Source organism: Rhincodon typus, chromosome 15, assembly GCF_021869965.1.
Source record: "Rhincodon typus isolate 14 chromosome 15, sRhiTyp1.1, whole genome shotgun sequence".
Classification (NCBI taxonomy): domain Eukaryota; kingdom Metazoa; phylum Chordata; class Chondrichthyes; order Orectolobiformes; family Rhincodontidae; genus Rhincodon; species Rhincodon typus.
The window spans coordinates 47,846,620-47,865,347 of record NC_063346.1 but is presented as its reverse complement, the minus strand read 5'-3'; the positions used below and the strand labels follow the sequence as shown (position 1 = coordinate 47,865,347).

At 41.4% G+C, this 18,728-nt stretch overlaps 1 protein-coding gene across 2 annotated transcripts in view; it reads left to right on the top strand.

Annotated features, from left to right (window-relative positions):
- The window catches only part of fhod1 (formin homology 2 domain containing 1), a 298,364-nt gene extending 279,919 nt beyond the window's left edge, over positions 1-18,445 (top strand). For both annotated transcript variants that reach the window (XM_048605595.1, XM_048605594.1), the window contains 3 exons: positions 8,616-8,769; positions 9,919-10,095; positions 16,919-18,445. In XM_048605595.1, the coding sequence (XP_048461552.1) occupies positions 8,616-8,769; positions 9,919-10,095; positions 16,919-17,001 (414 nt within the window). In that variant the 3' untranslated portion in view covers positions 17,002-18,445. The remainder of the gene's footprint in view (positions 1-8,615; positions 8,770-9,918; positions 10,096-16,918) is intronic.
- The last annotated feature ends 283 nt before the right edge of the window (positions 18,446-18,728 follow it).

The window sequence follows — 18,728 nt, the reverse complement described above, 5'->3', positions numbered from 1 at the left end:
ATGGAGGGTCTAGGCCCGAAACGTCAGCCTTCCTGCTCCTATGATGCTGTTTGGCCTGCTGTGTTCATCCAGCTCTACACCTTGTTATCTCAGATTCTCCAGCATCTGCAGTTTCTACTATCCCCAAGACACAGCCGGGGGTGTGCTGATATACGTGTGGAGAATATATGACAATAGTTGCGTAGGTCTGACAACCGTTGGGTACCTCGACATACAGGATAAAGCAGCCAGCTCAATTATCACCTCATCCTTCAGCTTAAACACCTACACCCACCACCACTACCCTTCACTTTGTTACTGCAGTGCAGCTAGTCTACAAGATGGACTGCAGCATTTCATTGAGGTTTCTGCAACAACATGCCTCACAATGAGGAAGGGGAAAGCAGAAGCTGCATGGTGAAACTGGCACAAAATGGGCAGGACTGGTTGGTCGATATTTTCGGATAATGAAAGGTGGGGAGGGAAAGAAAGGTAGAGGTGTGACAGTATTGACGGAATATTACACACCAGAGAGATTGGATATCCCAGAGGGTGAAAGATTAAATTTGTTTGTTTAAAGTTAAAGAAAAGAGGCACCATCACATTACTAGGTGTCACCCAACCAGTGGAAATGGTACAGAGAGCAAATTTGCAAGAAAATTAGAAGGAGATGCAGAAGTGACCAACTAAAGATAATGGAAATTTTAATTATCCTAATACAGTGTGGGTTGGTCGTATGTTAAAGAGCAGAGAGAGGGAAAACTTTCTAAAGTGTGTTCAGGAGAATCTTATAATGCTGGATCAGAAGGGGAAAATTGATGGGACAGTAATCATTGTATCATAAGTGTTAGGTTATCTCTACTTTCTAGAGATTAGAAAAATGGAATGTGATTTCATTATAAATTCTGCCTTCTTACAGGGCTTGTCAGGATTGATACAGGAAGGAAGATTCCTCAGTGGTGGACGTAGAGCTGTCTAGAACCAGGCACATGGTCTCAAAATAAGGGGCAGGCCACTTAGGGGTGAGAAGAGGAGAAATTTCTTCACTTAGAAAGTATTGAATCTTAGGAATTCTCTGCCCCAGAGCTGTAGAGCCTCAGTCATTGACTATATTCACAACTGAGATTAATAATTATCTACATATTAAAAACATCAAGGGATAGTACAAGCAAGTTATATTGTGTGGAAGGTCAGCCATGATGTCACTGAATGGTGAATAGGCTTCAGAGGGCTGAATGGCCTACTTCTGGCCATGTTCTTATACCCCTAGGTTGAGAGGCTTCAATTACATGGACAGAGTGTAGAATGTGTGACTATTGATCTTGGAGAAGAGAAAACTGAGGGGAGGATTGATACAAGTCATTGAATATTTTTATGGCAGTGGTAAAGAGATTATTGACCAACAAGTGAGCTGAAAGTTATCGAGGGCAGGCTGGAATGTTGAGTTCTGGCCTTGGTCTTGAATGGCAAAGCCAGCTTGAGGGGCTGAATGGCCTACTCCTTGTTCATAGGTAAATCAAAATCATGAGAGGTGTTGATGTAGTCGCTGCGGAGAAATTGCTCCCATTGGTGGCAGGTAGGTGAATAAGAAGGAGACACCAATTTAAAGTGATTGGTAAAAGAAAAAAAGGGGGACTACAGGGTAAAGATGGAGTTGGCAGGGGGTATTAGCTGAGTTGCTCTGGCTGTGAGTCGACACATACTTAGTGGTTTTCTCCCTGGGCTGTAAGGTTTCAATGATTCTGTAGAGCGCTGCTTCGGCAGAATATGTATAAAGTGAAAAAGAGTTAATGTTCCAGGTCAATGGTGAAATGTTAACTCTGATTCTCTCTCTTTCCAGCTTTTCCTGGTTTTATTTACTATTTGGTACTGTCAGGGTACCACTAACACAAAAAAATGGCCCAAACTGTCCCCATCCACTACCACCCTCCTCCATCTGGTCAAGCTCATCCTCACTCTGAACAACTTCTCTTTTAACTCATCTCATTTTCTTCGGGTCAGGGGGGTGGCCATGGGCCCCAGTTATGCCTGTCTCTTTGTGGGGTATGTGAAACATTCCTTTTTCCAGTCCTATTCTGGCCCCAAACCACAAAACTTTCTCCAATATATCAATGATATCATCGGTGCTGCTTCCCTCTCTTGTCTGAAATTGGAAAACGTCATCAATTTTGCCTCCAATTTCCGCCCTGCCCTCACTTTCACCTGGTCTATTTCTGACTCCTCCCTTCCCTTCCTCGACATCTCTGTTTCCATTTCTGGGGATAGACTGGCCACTAATATCCACTACAAATATCTCACCGACTCCCACAGCTACCTTGACTATACATCCTCACACCCTGTTTCCTGTAAAGCCTCCATTCCGTTCTCCCAGTTCCTTCATCTCCGTTGCTTCTGTTCTGATGATGCCAACTTTGACAAGGGAGCCTCCAAAATGCCCACCTTCTTCCTCAACCGAGAATTCCCCAGCACCATTGTCAACAGGGCCCTCAGCCACATCCGATCCATCTCTTCGGCCCTCACCCCCGACTCTTCCCTCCCACAACAGCAATAGGGTTCCCCTTGTCCTTACCCACCATCCCAATAGCATCCACATCCAGAGGATCATTAGCCACCATTTCCACCACTTCCAGCGCGTTGCCACCACCAGGCACATATTCCTCTCCCCTCCCTTGTCAGTCTTCCGCAGGGTCTGTTCCCTCTGGGACACCCTGGATCACTCCTGCTTCACTCCCAACACCCTGCACATAGCCCCACGGCACCTTCCCCTGCAATTGCAGAAGGTGTAACACCTACCCATTTACATCCACCCTCCTCAGTATCCAAGGGCCCAAACTCATCTTGCAGGTGAAGCAGCACTTTACCTGCACTTCCCACAATCTAGTCTACTGCATTTGCTGCTCACAACGTGGTCTTCTCTACATTGGGGAAACGAAGCGCAGACTGGGTGACCGATTCACAGAACATCTACATTGTGTCCACAAAAAAGACCCTGAGTATCCAGTTGCCGGCCACTTTAACACACCACCCTGTTCCCTGGCCAGCATCTCTGCCTCAGGCTTGCCGCAATGTTCCAGTGAAGCTCAGCGCAAGCTGGAAGAACAACACCTCATTTTCTGCTTGGAGACCCTGCATCTTTCAGGAGTCAATATCAAATTCAATAATTTTAGAGCCTAAATACCTTCTTCCAAGTCATTTACCCAGTCGCACACCCCGACCCCCACCATGATATTGGTGGCTTTCATCACAGCAATCCATTTTCATCTACTAATGGTCCCTATTATCAGCTTTTCTTTCTTTCTGGTTCACCATAATCCATCCCTTTGTCAGCCAACCTGCTGCTCTCTCTCTATAGACTCCAGCCCCACCTCGTACTCCTTCCCCCCTATCTCACCCCATATTTTCAGCATTATGTATCACCTTCTCCTCGCTACAAGTCAGTCCTGAGGACGGGTCACTGGACCCAAAACGTCAGTCGTAGAGTCGTACAGCATGGCTCTGCTTGCTCTACAGTGGCTACCAGACCTGCTGAATTTCTCCAGCAATTTTTGCTTTTTGTGTATCATTTGCAGAAATCTGTTATCCTCAAATGACTGGAATAAGCTTCATATTCCAGACATGTGAATGATGAGTTTATTCAATTGGCTTCATTGTTTTTTGGAAATGGAATTTCTTCAGTAGCTGTAAACATTAACAACGCCTCCCGGCCCAGGTATCTGATTTCCTTACCTTATATGACAATAAAAACCCAGTGAAGGGACAGTATTGGTTATTGTTTAAAAGCTTGTAAGTAATTCCTGCATTATTTCCGCCTTCAGAGCCTTATAGAAATTCTTCTAGCCCTGGATTTTTCATGGCTTAGCACTGGGGCCGTAAATTGAAACATATTGGAAGAATCTTTGCAAAACAATGCAGAGAGGAATGAAGGCACAGGTCCAAGGGATCAGATATGTCTGAGATAGGTTCATACACTCAGGAATTGAAATGTAAAATCACTTTGTAACAAGGTGAATTGTATTTTTATACAAAAAGTTTTTTTAAACATGGTACATAATTTAGCCCAGCTAGACTTGGAATAAAGAAACACCACAATTCTTATTGCTATCTGCTATGTCTGAAATGGAAACATTTAGCATCGCCATTACCACTTGAGGAATTGTCTCCATTTTGGAGGAGCCGATTCAGCTATTGGTAGCTGGAATTAATTGAACCACTGCAGAGGAAATGCTTGACAAGGTCGATGAAAGATTTTTAATCTAACAGCACTTGAAAGGAATAAATGTGCAATGCAGGAGGCAGAGCTGTGTGAGTGTTCTGTTTCTAAGGGCATTGGCCTCCTGGTCTGCATGAGGTCATCTTTTAAAGTCCCCAAGTATCACTGACATTCTGGATGTGCGCTGGGGAGGTCTGCATAGTAGCTTGGCACTATAGATCAAAGCTTGCTTCTAAGTGGTGAATTATGGGCTTGTATTTCCTCTCTTGAGGGCCTGAATATATATTCAAGAGGCCAGAGTTACCTTATCAGATTATAATATCTTGGTAACTGAAAATCCAGTGAAAGGCAAGTCAATGCCACAGGAAAATGTAATGATTACAAATTCCGTGATCTGAGCACGACCAATGTTGTGACTGGAGGCTGAGATTCTGTCCCTGTCCAGCCACTATCAAATCTCTGAACTCTCAGGGTTTCGGTTCAGGTAGAGGATTGTTGTGGAGATTCTGAAATACTCCTTGGAATAGCACCAAGGAGGAGCTGAGGGATCTGAGATGAAACAACTGCAAACCGAAACAACATGAACAAGTTCCACCCGTTATTTTGTAACATAAACATAAAAGATCAGAGCAAATTAGTTTCAGATAAGTGTCCGCATTCGGTGCCAAGTCTTCTGCAGAAATTAAGAATAATTTTGCAACTTAAACCAAGAGTAAGGAAGTCACGTAAATTGCACTGCAATTACACCCCAGTTGAATGCATTAAGGGTATCAGTACGGTCATCTAATTATAACAGTGGATGTGCAAATACTCATTTGTTATGCTTACTTTTGGAACCTACCTCTGCTAACAAATTTTCAATGAACGTTTTCTTTGTTTTCTGTAACATATTCAGTTGACAAAGCCACCAACAGCAAGGACTGAAAAACTTGTTTAACTTCAGTGAGTGATAGCAATACTCAGGAACCCATTGCTGCATCATTCTGAAGTGGGAGTAATTGCTGGAAGCTGTACCTTTATGTCTGGACACAGTAGCGGAAGCAGCTTCATAGATAATAAACTAGAAAATGGTTGTTACTCTTGAGTCACAACATCAGATTAACCTTAAGGCAATCCTTTGTCCTCCAAATGGCGAATCAGAAGTATCTCCATTACAAACAAACTGGAACTTCCTTTTTCTTGCTTATCGCTTCTTTTCCCTTTTAACAGCTTAGATTTTGTTTTGTAAATTCTACATTCTCGCAGATGATAATTCGTTGCATATTCAGAAACTCTCTTCTAATACCCCTTTCGCCCTCTGGATCCAGTACGAAAAGGCTGTCATTAGATAACTGCCAATTGTCTCTCTCTCTGTTGCAGCTTTTCTAGGCATCTTATCGTTGTTAAATAGTACTGTAATAATTAGTTCTCTGAGCTTTTTGGCTTGTTCTTCCAAAGATTCATATATGTTGTCCTTCAGGTCTGTTTCCATGCTCTATGACTCTGTCTGTTTCCTATGTCTTCAAAGTTGTGAACAGGAACAGTAAATCATTCTTTCCAGAATGTATAAACATTCATCTCCATGTCTTGCTCAACCTTACTAACCTCTGCAATCAAACAGGCTTTTAAAATCCAAGCTTGGCATTGCCCAGTCACTGTGTTGTGATTACTCTCATTTTGTCTTTTCTTATCTTGCTGGTGTGCTATACAAGCAGTCAAGGTTTTCCAAACCAAACATCAATAGTAACTTATTCATTGTAAATGGGTTACCATTGACATCAACAAATGGGCTTTGGTCATTCGCTTCAGGGCTTCTCAGTTTGCAATATCATTCCATCTGCCATTCTACAAAATAAAGTCTCCTCTTAGAAAGTTTATCAGATTTATTTGAGAAAGACATTTGTTTTACTATAGCAAGAGGCGTTGTTCCTACTTTGCTAAAGAGCCAAAAATTACTTTCAAATTGCTGTTGTATCCCCGAATTAGCCTTGTTTCCTTTCTTGGAGTGCACACTGTGCTGATCACACATAACCTTTGGTACAATTCTGCACCTCCTCAACAACATTGCGTTGAGTAGTATTTTTATCTTCCTCCATTTTGTGTAAGTATTCTCCATGTGTTTACATTTATAAAATTTATAATGCTACTAATTTGATTTGCCTATCAATATTCGAATGTTATATGGGAGAAAGTGCACACAACAAATCTTGAGCGACATTATAACGCTATGTGGAAAATCTCTTTATCTAATAAATATAGGGTTGTTAATAAGTTGCCTTCATTGCTTACAAGAGCATTAAACTCCAGAGACTAAAGTCGGTGTAAACTGAGGCAAGCAGATAGAGAAATCCATAGTTTGGTTTTGTCATTCATTCTGTAGTTTTGTTTTCTACCCATTCAGTCTGGTGGGAGCGGGCTGAAACCTTCTTTGGAGCTCTTGGTCTCATTGATCAATCTTCCCTAAACTCAACCTGTCACCTGCCTAGAAAATACTTGCTTTTCCTCCAAGTTGGTGCTTTTCATACTGAGCAATTATGTGCAGCGACATTCTAACAAAAATAATATGATGACTTTCAGCTCACGTGTAATTTGAATTGAGTTTGGCCTTTGAACAATTTTAATTTTACACCAGAAAATAATTCAGTAAGAACGACGGTGTCTCTGAGTGTGTAGGTCAGGATGACAAGCACAGGATTTGAACTCTTCTGGTTACTCTCAAGAGATTTCTGGTTATAAAACTGAAGAACGTGCACCATGTCTGATTTTTTTTTGTTTAGAATTAGATATGAAATCGGAAAAATGTCCAACTCTGTTTTAATATTTGGCTCTGGGCTGTGTTATTTTGGTGAGGTCAGTCTGACCCAGGAGAGAGTTTTTGTTTGTTTGCTTTTCAAGACCAATTGCAATGTTCAATCCAATGCAAGATTATTTTTGAGCACTCTTACCTTTTGATTTGCTTGAGTTATTTTCAAGTACATTTGTCACTGCACATTTGGCCTTTGGTTAATCACATATCAGGAACACAAATGGTTGCAAAATGTTAAGCATACGCCAAACAAGTTTCATTCTTCCAAACTCAGAGAATACACTAAAAAGGCATCAAATGGGGTCACATATCTACAACAGACACAAATCAAAAAAGTGTGACAATACCTGAGCATGATCATCCGACTGAAATGTCCCTTATTCTGTGGATTATAATTCAGTCCAATAGTTAAGTGGTTATTCCATTATCTTCTCATCAAATACAACAACACCGCAATTTGTAAAAGTGCAGTTTTTCAGATTTAAAAGGCTACTGTTGTGTGTGTAAAATGGTGGCAGTGTCACTTTACTCGAAATGCATCAACACCAAAATAGACTGACACAGTTTCACAATGAATGTCTTTGTTTACGGTTTAAGAAAACAATGAATTAAAGCGTGATGTTTTGAATTTAGTTGTGTAATGAGAGAAAAGTCCACAGGAGATTAAGTTTTTCTCTTCAGGGTTCACAAAGTATTTGTGGATAAGGGAGGCCATTAGGTCTATCATGGTACAAATGTCCAGAAAGACCCTGGGTGTCGTTGTGGCATTATCCAACTGCCTTTGAAGAATTGTCAGTTTTTTATCTCCACGAATCTATCCATCCAATAAGTACTATACACCATACAGCACTTTTCACTGTATTTTGTAACAAGATACACATGACAATAAATATATCAAATCAAGTACTGAGTGTTTGCATGTTTGTGTGTGCTCATGTGAAGTTCCCCTTTGTTTGAACCTGCATTCCTTCTCCAAAACTTGCAACTTATGCTGGTATTTTTCCGGTTCATCTTTTCCATACCATTGACTATCTTAAATAATTCCTAACTTCAGTGCAAGATGCCTCCTTTTAAGGCCAAAGAGCCTGGGGTTTTTTTTGCATATGTTCAGCCTTCTCTGCACTGTCTCTAAGAATTGAACATTTCCGTCATGACTTGGTGACCAGAACAGGACCCTAGTCTGACCAGAGCACTGTGGTCTGATTCCAGTCACCTCTGACTTGTAGTCTACTGTTTTAGCTTCATGTTATTTTATATTGGCTTTGCCAGTTGCTGGGTTGCATTCGTTGAACATTTTGAGTGTCAAGTATTTCCCTCAAAAAGCAGTGACAGCATGATAAAACAACAAGAGTTTGTGTGTTAGCATATTAATAATGTACTGTCCGAACACCAAGTAAGTATTTATGTTAATCACCTATTAATGGAGAGACAAGTAATATTATATCCAATTAAGGCAACAGGCTGTCCGCTTCAAATATTTATTTTTTATGTAGTGTTCGCTGTAAAGTTTCCCATTAATTTATAACATTTTGTGTGTCATGAAGAGACCAAAGCTTTCTGGTCATTGTGAGCAGAAACAAGCCCGCTTTATGTTGAAAACCAGTCTAACTGAGTGATATTTCTCTACACAAACTATTGCAGACTGCAAAGTTCTCCACAGCAGCTGGTAGCACTGAGAGTAGCCCAGCCCCTGAAACGCCAGATCACCAGCTACAAGCAGATGAGGAGCATGAGAACATGAAGAATATTTTGTCAGTTTCAGAACCACAGACTCGAAGGAGCAGAGGCAACAGATGTGAGCTTTACTTCGAACATTTTTTTTCTTTGGGAGTTGCCCATGCTGCTCTTTGCATTATGTCTAGCCAGAGCATTTTAGCAATCTGCACATCTCGGACTGTAGCTTACCAATTTAGTGTGAACGAAGGTGAAATTCTCTCCAACATTCAGTCCTGGGGCAACATTTACCATAATCCATTTCAGGATTTAGCATTGTTCTTTGTATTTTATTGTATTCTTTTAAGAAACAGTTTAGAATCCTTTGGGATTAATTACTGTAGAATTTAGATGTATACTGTGAAAGCTGCTGCAGATGGTTCAACTCCTCTTGCCTTCATCACTTGATAGTACGGGCCCTTGTTGAGGTCACAATCCATCTCTAACAAACACCGTTCAGTATCCTGTCAATTGAGTGATTTTATTTTAGAAGCAACATGGAGAGTATTGTCTGGCTATTTCACCATGATGTGCAATACAACCTAACAGATGATGCTCACATCTGTCTTCCATAAACATGTTCTTTCCTGATGTATAGTAACTGGGGGCAGGAACCTTGGCTGATTTATTTTTTAATTCTCCCTATCACAGAAGTTGATCCCTACACCCACTGTGGTTCAGAAGTGGTAATTCTGAGCAGGCTAAACATGAAATCTGATGATACCTTATTTTCAGTCGACTCAGCATTTGGCACTTCCCAACTGAAACATTGGAGCTTTAGGTTGGACCTTGGCACAGATAGTGGGGCTCCCTGCAGAAGTTTTGTGTAGGATCATTCCCAATTGGAGTTCAGTAGAGATTATGGGCCAATTATTTTATACAAACTCCAGTACAGGATATATGGTAACCCTCTTTGATTAAACAGGCAAGGAAGCATTCAAGCTGTCCATTGCATTGATAATATTGATTTTATAAAAACACAATCATTTAGCTCTGATACTCTTTATTAGAAATAATTATGGAAAGATAAGAGTCTAGTTTGTGTCTTTATTGTATACAACTGGTTGCCCAGTTTGCACATAGTTGTGTATTGCATTTGTTTCATCTACTAAAGACACCAGGTTAGCAGAAATGTTTGATCTTTGATCACACTATGCATTACAAACATCAGTGCAGCAGTCGTTTTTATACTCAACTGAAAGCCCTATTTTTTCTCGTTTGATATTTACAGCTATAGGAAGGGTCAGTCCGCCTCATCCTTCTGTTCCTAAAGATGAAGTAGCGACTCCACCTGATGATGCTACTGATGAAATTATGGACCGCCTGGTCAAATCGGTCACTCAGAATCCCAACCAGAGGCCATCTACCCCAAAGGAACGCAAGAGGTCACGAGCAAATAGGAAATCTTGTAAGTGTTTTCATCTCTAATGATTGACATCAGGTCTTTGTGGGAGTGGGCAGGAGGTTGCTGCAAGAGCGGTGACTCTTTCCTTAAAACCTTGGGAGATACAAAATGAAACAACTTTACCATTTATTTTTAACAAGACAGGACCGTGTTTTCAACAGAATCCTTATGATAAAAGAACTGTCCCTTGTAATAATGGTAATGTTTCCATATTTTATATAGCATTTCCATATTTGTAAATCCATAACTTGATATATATGCTATATAACAAAATTTTACTCTGAACTGTTTAAAATAAACCCTTTCACTCTTATCTAACCAGTCAAAGGTAAAACATCTCCAGTGATAGCAGCATCACTTCCTGCCCTTACTGTTATTGCCTGTTGACATTCAGTATCCCCTGTGTCTGATTTTACTCCTATAATACACTTTGGGACGTTTTTTCTTCGTCTGAAGATGCTATATAATTTGAAGTTGCTGAAGTTAAATTAGCTGAGGCAGAACGTTGGCCCAAGTTATACAGTCATTGGCGAAGAGTTAGTAAGTCCTAGCCTTGAGAAAAGCTGAGAACAAAATAAATTCTGGAGCATAGATACCCTCCATTCCAAGCACACTTTGAATTCTTTGCTGTTTATGAGGATTTGTGGCAATCAGCAACGGACAGGCAGTCTGATCAACCAATCGCATTGAAAAATCCTCACAGACAGCAAGGTAGGAAGTAAAAGGCATGAAGCATAAACCATATTTAAATAACTGTACAAAAAGTGAAATAATGATTGGAATGTACATATGGGAAGATTGCAGAAACAAGAACAGAAAAGCTGAACAGGTCTGGCAGCATCTGTGGAGAGACATCAGTGTTAATGCTGGACTTGAAATGTTAACTCTGATTTCTATCCGCAGATACTGCCAGACCTGCTGAGGTTTTCTAGCAATTTCTTCTTTTGTTTCTAACTTCCAGCATCCGCTGTTTTCTTGGTTTTTATTTGGGAATACTGCAGTGTGGTTCTCAGATCCAGAATCTTGGTCATGTTGAATGTCCAGCTCTGATCATAACTGATAATTTGAGATAAACCTTCAAGATAGGAAAATTTGTAGTTTGATAACTGTCAGCTAGCCATGTGTAATTATGTTAAAATCCTCCAGGTTCCTCTAGTTGAATATAGTTTTATTATTTACAAAGATGCTTCTCAATTGCAACATTTCTCATTGAATTTTGTAAGTTCTGGGCTCTCCTTGCTGCAGTCCTCTGCACTCAATATGAACCAGTGAAGTTTAGATTCAGGGCACTCATATGTCCCTCGTCAATAAGCTATTTCTCAGCTCATGTGAATCGGTGCAGAATATGGTATAGGTTTGCTGAATGCTCATCGTTGGCTTTCTTGTTTATTGAATAGATCCACTTATCTTTATCATTTGCAAGTTGTTTCTTTGTCATAAGCAGCTCACTATGACACACATTGCTATGTGCTGTAATAGCGATCCTTTGGCAGTGAATAAACTACAGGTAGAATATGCTGAATGTTTTATTTCACCATGTCTCCCATTTTGTTCCCCACTCTGATTATAAACAGATAAATTCTTTTCCCTGAAGCATGTGAATTGGCATGATGGACAACTGTAGGATTTGACCTTCTGGCTTACTGGTTGTGATATTACACTGTCCAAGTATCTGACCTAGTGAGTCATTTATAATGAAAAATGTACACGCACGTTGCATTATTCATATTGGTATAATTCCTCAGGGCACGTAACACTGTCACTCAGGATTATGAAAAGTAACATGGCATGCAGCGACTAGCTCACACCTTTGTCTAGCTTGTTGTGATAATGTGATTCATTCACTAATATGAGTGACCTTTTGCCAACTACCCCTCCATTTTATGGGTGCAACATTCACTAGCCTTTAATCATATGAAAAATCAACTGCATTGTAATAATACAGTTTTCTTTGAAGTCAGTCTTTTTTCAAGATAAGTGCTATAATACAGATGGTTGGAGCAAGCCAATTAGTTTCAAACTGCCAACAGAAATTGACATATTTAATGCAACTGCACCATTGTTACAGGAAAAGAAAACCAGCCATTGACCTCGAGCCTGACATTTAGAAGAAATCGACAAATAGGATCCAAGCAATTTGCACAGAATTGCAATTCCCTCAGAAAGCCATAACATCAAATTCCATTTATATAGCACCTTTAACAGAGTGAAATATCTCAAAGGGTTTCACAGGAATATTATCAAACAAAATGATAGACTAAACCGCAGAAAGAGACCTTCCTTCCTGCTGTTCCGTGCGTAGTGGCACATGTGGCAAAGTATATGTTTATGTCTGTTTTCACAGCTAGATTTTCCTATGAGAGATTTCTACCCTGTCACCAGATGGTCTAGCTTGATGGCTGCAACACCACATCAAGCAGACTTTCCTGCTTTCATCACTTACCATAGATGCATTGGAAAGACTTAAAACTTGATACTCAACCTATTAGATCACAATGCAAACACGCCTTCTGTGGGTCACTCAAACCCAGAGCCTCTGGCTCAGAAGCAATGATGCTACCTACCGTGTCACAAGGCATCCTGTGTTCCCCTCTCACAAGGCGATCATAGGTGATCAGAAAGGTGGGCATAGGGAGCATCAGAAAGGAGAGCTGAAGAGGCAAAGAGATTTAACAGGGAATTCCAGAGAGCAGGACCTAGACAATTGAAGGCACTGCAAGCAATGCTGAAGAGATGGAAAACGCACAAGAGCCAGACCCCCAATTTGGATGACTGGAGAAATATCTGATGGCTGTAGGACCGGAGGAGGTTACAGAGTCAGGGAGGTTGATGCCAGGGAAGGATTTCCAAATAAGGATGAGAACTTTTAAACCAAGGTCAACCAGGTGCTAGCATAGGTCAATGATAACACAGGCAAAGGGGGAAGGGAACTAGGTGTGAGAGGGTTTACAGGCAGCAGTGTTTCAGATAAACTCAAGGGTGAGGCAGGTGTAAGACCGAAAGTTAATTTGGAGAGTGCTGATATAGCCAAAGTCCCAGTCTAACGCTGCAATAGGCAAAGTCCCAGTCTAACACTGCAATAGGCAAAGTCTCAAATTAACACTGAAATAATCAAATATCAATCTCACACACCCACAAATGAGGGCTTGACAGCAGATGAGCTGAATTGGGATTGAAGTTAGGAAATTTTGCAGAAGTGGATGTAAGCAATCTTGCCATTGCAAAATTTACAGCCACAGAACAGCACAGTGGCTCAGTGGTTAGCACTGCTGCCTCAGAGCGCCAGGGACCTGGGTTCGATTCCAGCCTTGGGTGACTGTCTGTGTGGAGTTTGCACATTCTCCCCTTATTTGTGTGGGTTTCCTCCCACTGTCCAAAGATGTGTAGGTTAGGTGGACTGGCCATGGGAAATTGCCCGTAGTGTCCAGGGATGTGCAGGCTAGGTGGATTAATCTTGGTAAAATGCAGGGTGATAAGTAAGTTTTTGGATGGCACGTAAGTGGGTCAAGTGTTTCGACAATGTGGAAGAAAGTCTTGAGTTACAGGGGTATAGAAATGGATTGTGTAGGGTGGAATTTATCCCTGTTAAGAGTGAGATGGTACAGTTTGAAAGCAGTAACAAGACAAAGGAGTACGCAATGAATGGCAGGTCATTAGGAAGCTCAGAAGAATGGAGGGATCTTGTGATACTTGACCACAGATCCCTGAAGGCAGCAGGGCTAGATAATAGGGTAGCTAAGAAGGAACATGGGAACTTGCCTTTATCGGTTGAAGCATAGATTGTAAGAGCCACAGCTGCAGCACTGTGTGCAGTTCTGGTCACTGCACCAGAAGGAAAGATGTGATAGCAGTGGAGGGGATATAAAGGAGATTCACCAGGATTTTGCCTGGAATGGAGCATTGCAGTTATGAACAGGGGCTGGATAAACTTGGGTTATTTTCTTTGGAGCAGAGAAGGTTGAGGAGGAACATGATTGAATTGTATAAGATTATGAGGGGCATGGACAGGGTGAACAGATAGTAGCTGTTCCCCTTAGTTGAAGAGTTAACAATGGGAGGGCACACTTTTAAGGTGAAAGGCAGGGGGAATTGGAGGAAAGATTGGAGATCTGGAATGCACTGCCTGGGAGGGTATAGTTAAGGCAGGTACCTTCACAACCAGTAAAAAGTACTTGGATGAGCACTTGAAATGTCATAACATTCAAGGCTATAGGCCTAGTGCTGGAAAGTGGAATTAGTGTAGATTCAGTGTAGTTTTGGCAGTACAATGGGCTGAAGGGTCTCTTCTGTTTTTTTTATGCTTCTTTAATTATCCAGGATTGCCATTGGAAATTGTTACTTGTGGTTGGGCCCATATGAAATTTCAGAATCTTTTTATCACACTTATTGAAACAATTAAAATACAAGTCTTCAGGCAGTGCCCTTCATTTGCTCTCTAACTGGGGTTTTTACAATTTCTATAATTTTCCTGATCTTTCAGCATGTGAATTGTCTATTTTTAGAACAGAATAGCCACTTACTGTCACTTGTATTTCAGGTAGCTGGTTAAGGATTTGTCCCTTTGCTTTCTGTGGAGGGCAAATTTGATGCTGCTTTAATTCATATTTTTATTGTCAGCATGGTTCATGCTGCCAAACGTTGGTAAACAGAATTGTAAAATATCATCAGTTCCAGTTAATAAAAAAATGATTGATTAGAAGTTTTTTTATTTGAGAGAGGAGGAGGTAAGTGTTAACATCTGCGAAGTGAACAGTCAGTATTGGGAATTAAAGCAATTTGCCGTGCACTACTCAACATTCCTACAAAGTGCCATTAACCAGAATGCCAGGTCAGGTTAGATGTTGGCCATGGTCCTGTTGGTAATGCACTCCTTTTGAGTCTGAAGGTGATGATAAAGACGTTTGCAGATGACACATATCGGTAGGATGGTAAATATGGAGGACAGCTGTAAATTGCAGAAAGATTTTCAGCAGACTGGAATGTCATAGAATCATAGAATCCCTACAGTGTGGAAACAGGCCCTTCAGCCCAACAAATCCACACCGGCACTCAGAGCATCCCACCCAGACCCATTCCCCTAATCCACACATCCCTGAACACTACGGGCAATTTAGCATGGCCAATCCACCTCGCCTGCACATCTTTGGACTGTGGGAGGAAACCAGAGCACCTGGAGGAAACCCACGCTGACACAGGGAGAATGTGCAAACTCCACACAGACAGTCGCCCAAGGGTGGAATCAAACCCGGGCTCCTGGTGCTGTGAGGCAGCAGTGCTAACCACTGAGCCACCGTGCCGCCCAATGTCAAATGGAATTCACTGGAAAAGCAGGAGGTAATGCACTTGGAGAAGGCTAACAAAGCACAGGATTACATAATGAATGGTAGGACCTTGGAGAGTACAGATGATCAGAGGGACCTTGGTGGGTGTATCCAGAGATCTCTGAAAGGAGCAGGGCAGGGAGCTAAGGTGGTGAAGGAGACAGGTAGGAGACATTTGCCTTTATTAGCTGAGGAATCAAATACAAGAGCAGGGATGTTCTGCAGGACCTGTATAAATGCTGATTGAGCCCCACTTGGAGTAATGCATGAAGTTCTAGTCACCACATTATGTAAAGGATGTGATAGCAATGGAGAGTGTGCACAGAAGATTTACCAGGATGTTGCCTGGTCTGCAGGGTCTGAGCTATGAGGAAAGATTGGAGAGGCTGGGGTTGTTTTCTTTGAAGCAACAAAGGTTGAGAGTAGAACAAAAATGTATAAGATTTTGAGGGGCACAGATCGAATAGACAGGAATGCACTTTTTGCATTAGTAGAGATGTCAGTAACCAGGGCCATAGATTTAAGGTAAGAGGAGAGTTGAGGAAAAATGTTTTCACCCAGAGGGCAGTGAGAGTCCAGAACTCACTTCCTGAAAGCGTGATCAAGTCAGAAACTCTAGTTACATTTAAGCAGCATTTAGACAGAGCCATAAAGTCATATAGCACAGAAACAATTTGCCATCTCTTCCTGGATCCCATATGATCTAACCTTACTAACCAGTCTACCATGCAGAACCTATGTTCACTTGCATTGTCATAGAATCCAAGGCAATGGGCTAAGAGCTGGAAAATGCGATTGGTGTAGTCAGATCTTTGTTCACTGGCATGGATAAGATGGGCTGAATGGCCTGCTTCTGTGCTATAAGCTCTTGACTCTATGACTTATGGGTTCAAATCTCACTTTGTGGCATTGCTAAGTGCAAGAGTTGCCACTTTTTGACTGGCAGCACTTGCTGGGCACGGCTTCCGTCCCTGGGATCTTAATTGTGGGCAAAGGCCCTCGTTCAGCCTTGTCATTGCCTGATTGGTGTGTTGTTCATGAGCCTAGGAACAGGCAGCACGGGCCTTTCACTAGCTCCATAGCGTAGACAAGATTAGCTGGTTGTTATCATACTGTGATCGTGTGGAATATACCTGTGAGTATACTTCCAAAACAGCTATAAAGTGCTATGGGACATCCGGAGGTTAAGAAACATGCTGTATAAAAACAAGTTTGTTCTTCTGTCAAAGGCCAACCTGATGTTGGTCCATAACCTGATCCACTCTCTCCTGTCCTGGTGAAATGACTTTCTCTGTATCCGAGAAGAATATTTCAGGCGCACCAGTGTGAATTGTAATATCTCCCACAATGGTTATATTCCCTGAATGGAATGTTGCTGTGCAGGTTTGCACCATTTCAGAGGAACTTCCATGGTCATCCCATTAGGAACTGGGTGAGAGTGGCCAGAGTACTAGATAGAAGTGTTCAGTCTTCCTGTACTAATGGTGATTGCTCTTTCTGTGCAGTACGGCGAACCCTGAAGAGTGGTCTGACCCCGGACGTGGTCCAAGCCTTGGGTTTGTCCAAAGCCCCAGAAGTGGAAGTATAAGACTTTATGGATGTGAATGAAGCCCAGTGATCATCTGAGACATCTTCACGAATTAGCACCGAAAGATCGAGAAAGTGTTTTCTTATCCCTCCAGATTCCTGAACTTCACAAGTACTTTTAAACGTTACAGTGCACCTTGTAACTGCACATTGTTGGAAGGAATCACACTGATGAAGTTGAATCGTAAGAGGACGGCTCAGTAAATATTGCAGCCCAGTTCATTCTAGACAATGGATTCAGAGGTCAGATCAGAGTTCAGTCAAAACAATGATAGTATTCCTTTCTCCAGTTAGACTGAACGATGATGTTTTCCCTCAAGGCTACAAGTGTTCAACTGAAAACTCTGATCCTTATTTTTCCCCATTAAATTTCCCCCAGTCTTTTCTGAAGGTAGTGACTCTTGCTTCTGGAGTACCGTTTGGTAGTTGGTGTTCATCCTCCAGTATCATTCGCGAGTTTGAAACTGGACAGTGTGTGACATGAGCTCTTAGACATCAAAGGGCTTTACAACTGAACTCGACCTTGTCCTCCTCCATGGTCCAAACGTCTTCTTCCAAGAGGAGTCGATGGATGGCTGTCAAATATGGAAGCAAGGGCTAAATTTCCTCTTCCCCAATCCAGAGGTCCTTCCCCTCCCCATGGTGCTCTGTCAGTAGTTAGCAAACTCACTACGGACTACCGATGGAGCTTTTACTTCCACAGGCATATATGGCTCATCCGTACATAATATATTTAGTCACTGGGGCACCACCAGGAGATGCCACTGAACTACTTTAAACACTGTGGACATAACCGCCTATGGACTTAGTGGAACCATCACATCTATAACAATAAATATTTAAGTTATGTATAAGTACTGATCTTTAACGAGGAAAACTATGTTGTAAAGATACCTTAAACTGACAGGGTAGTGAATTGACATGAAACTAAAGATTGCTACATTACAGTATCAGCGAAGAAAGCATATTTGTTTGTCAGACTACAACATAAACATATTCGAAGTTGTCTTCAATATTAAACATCGTTGGCAGATATGGACAAACCAGCATGTTCATAGGCAGTCCATGTTACAAATACAAATTTGCACTGGATGTCTCATTTATCATTTAAATGACCGTTTAGAGGCAGTATTAAGATATCACCTTCTAAGAAACCACTAATTGACAACTTGATCAATAGATTAGCTGCAGTGTAGTTCCAACAATTATCTACCAAGATCCAAATATACCTTCCATCAAATGTTGCTGAATTAAAGAGATTGCTAAAATAGGAAAATATACCAAGTGCTACCAATGAACACCATTCTACATTTTAAACTATAGGATCAAAGGTTTTTCAGGATTGTATGATGTATTTTCATAAACTATATATTTTTATCTGTGAGATTTAAATTTTTGAATGTTTGTATAAGTGTTGTTGCAACAATTAAATGTTCCACATTTTTCTTGTGTTGCTTTGCTTTTTGTTTTGTCGACTCTGAAAATCTGTTGACTTAATCTTTATTTCAATATGCCTTTCAAAACACAGGGCTGTGGTTGATCAAGAGATTAAAAACTTCCTCTCATCTAACACAAAGACACTGCAAGACATGGTCCTGATAGGTCCTCCCTGCTTCATACCCAGTCCTCACACAAATAGCTTGCAGTTGGAAAAAGCCATCCCTAGTGGAGTCTGGGGCCTAGGACAATTCACACTGTGCAGGGCCCCTCTCCTCCCAGGACAAATCC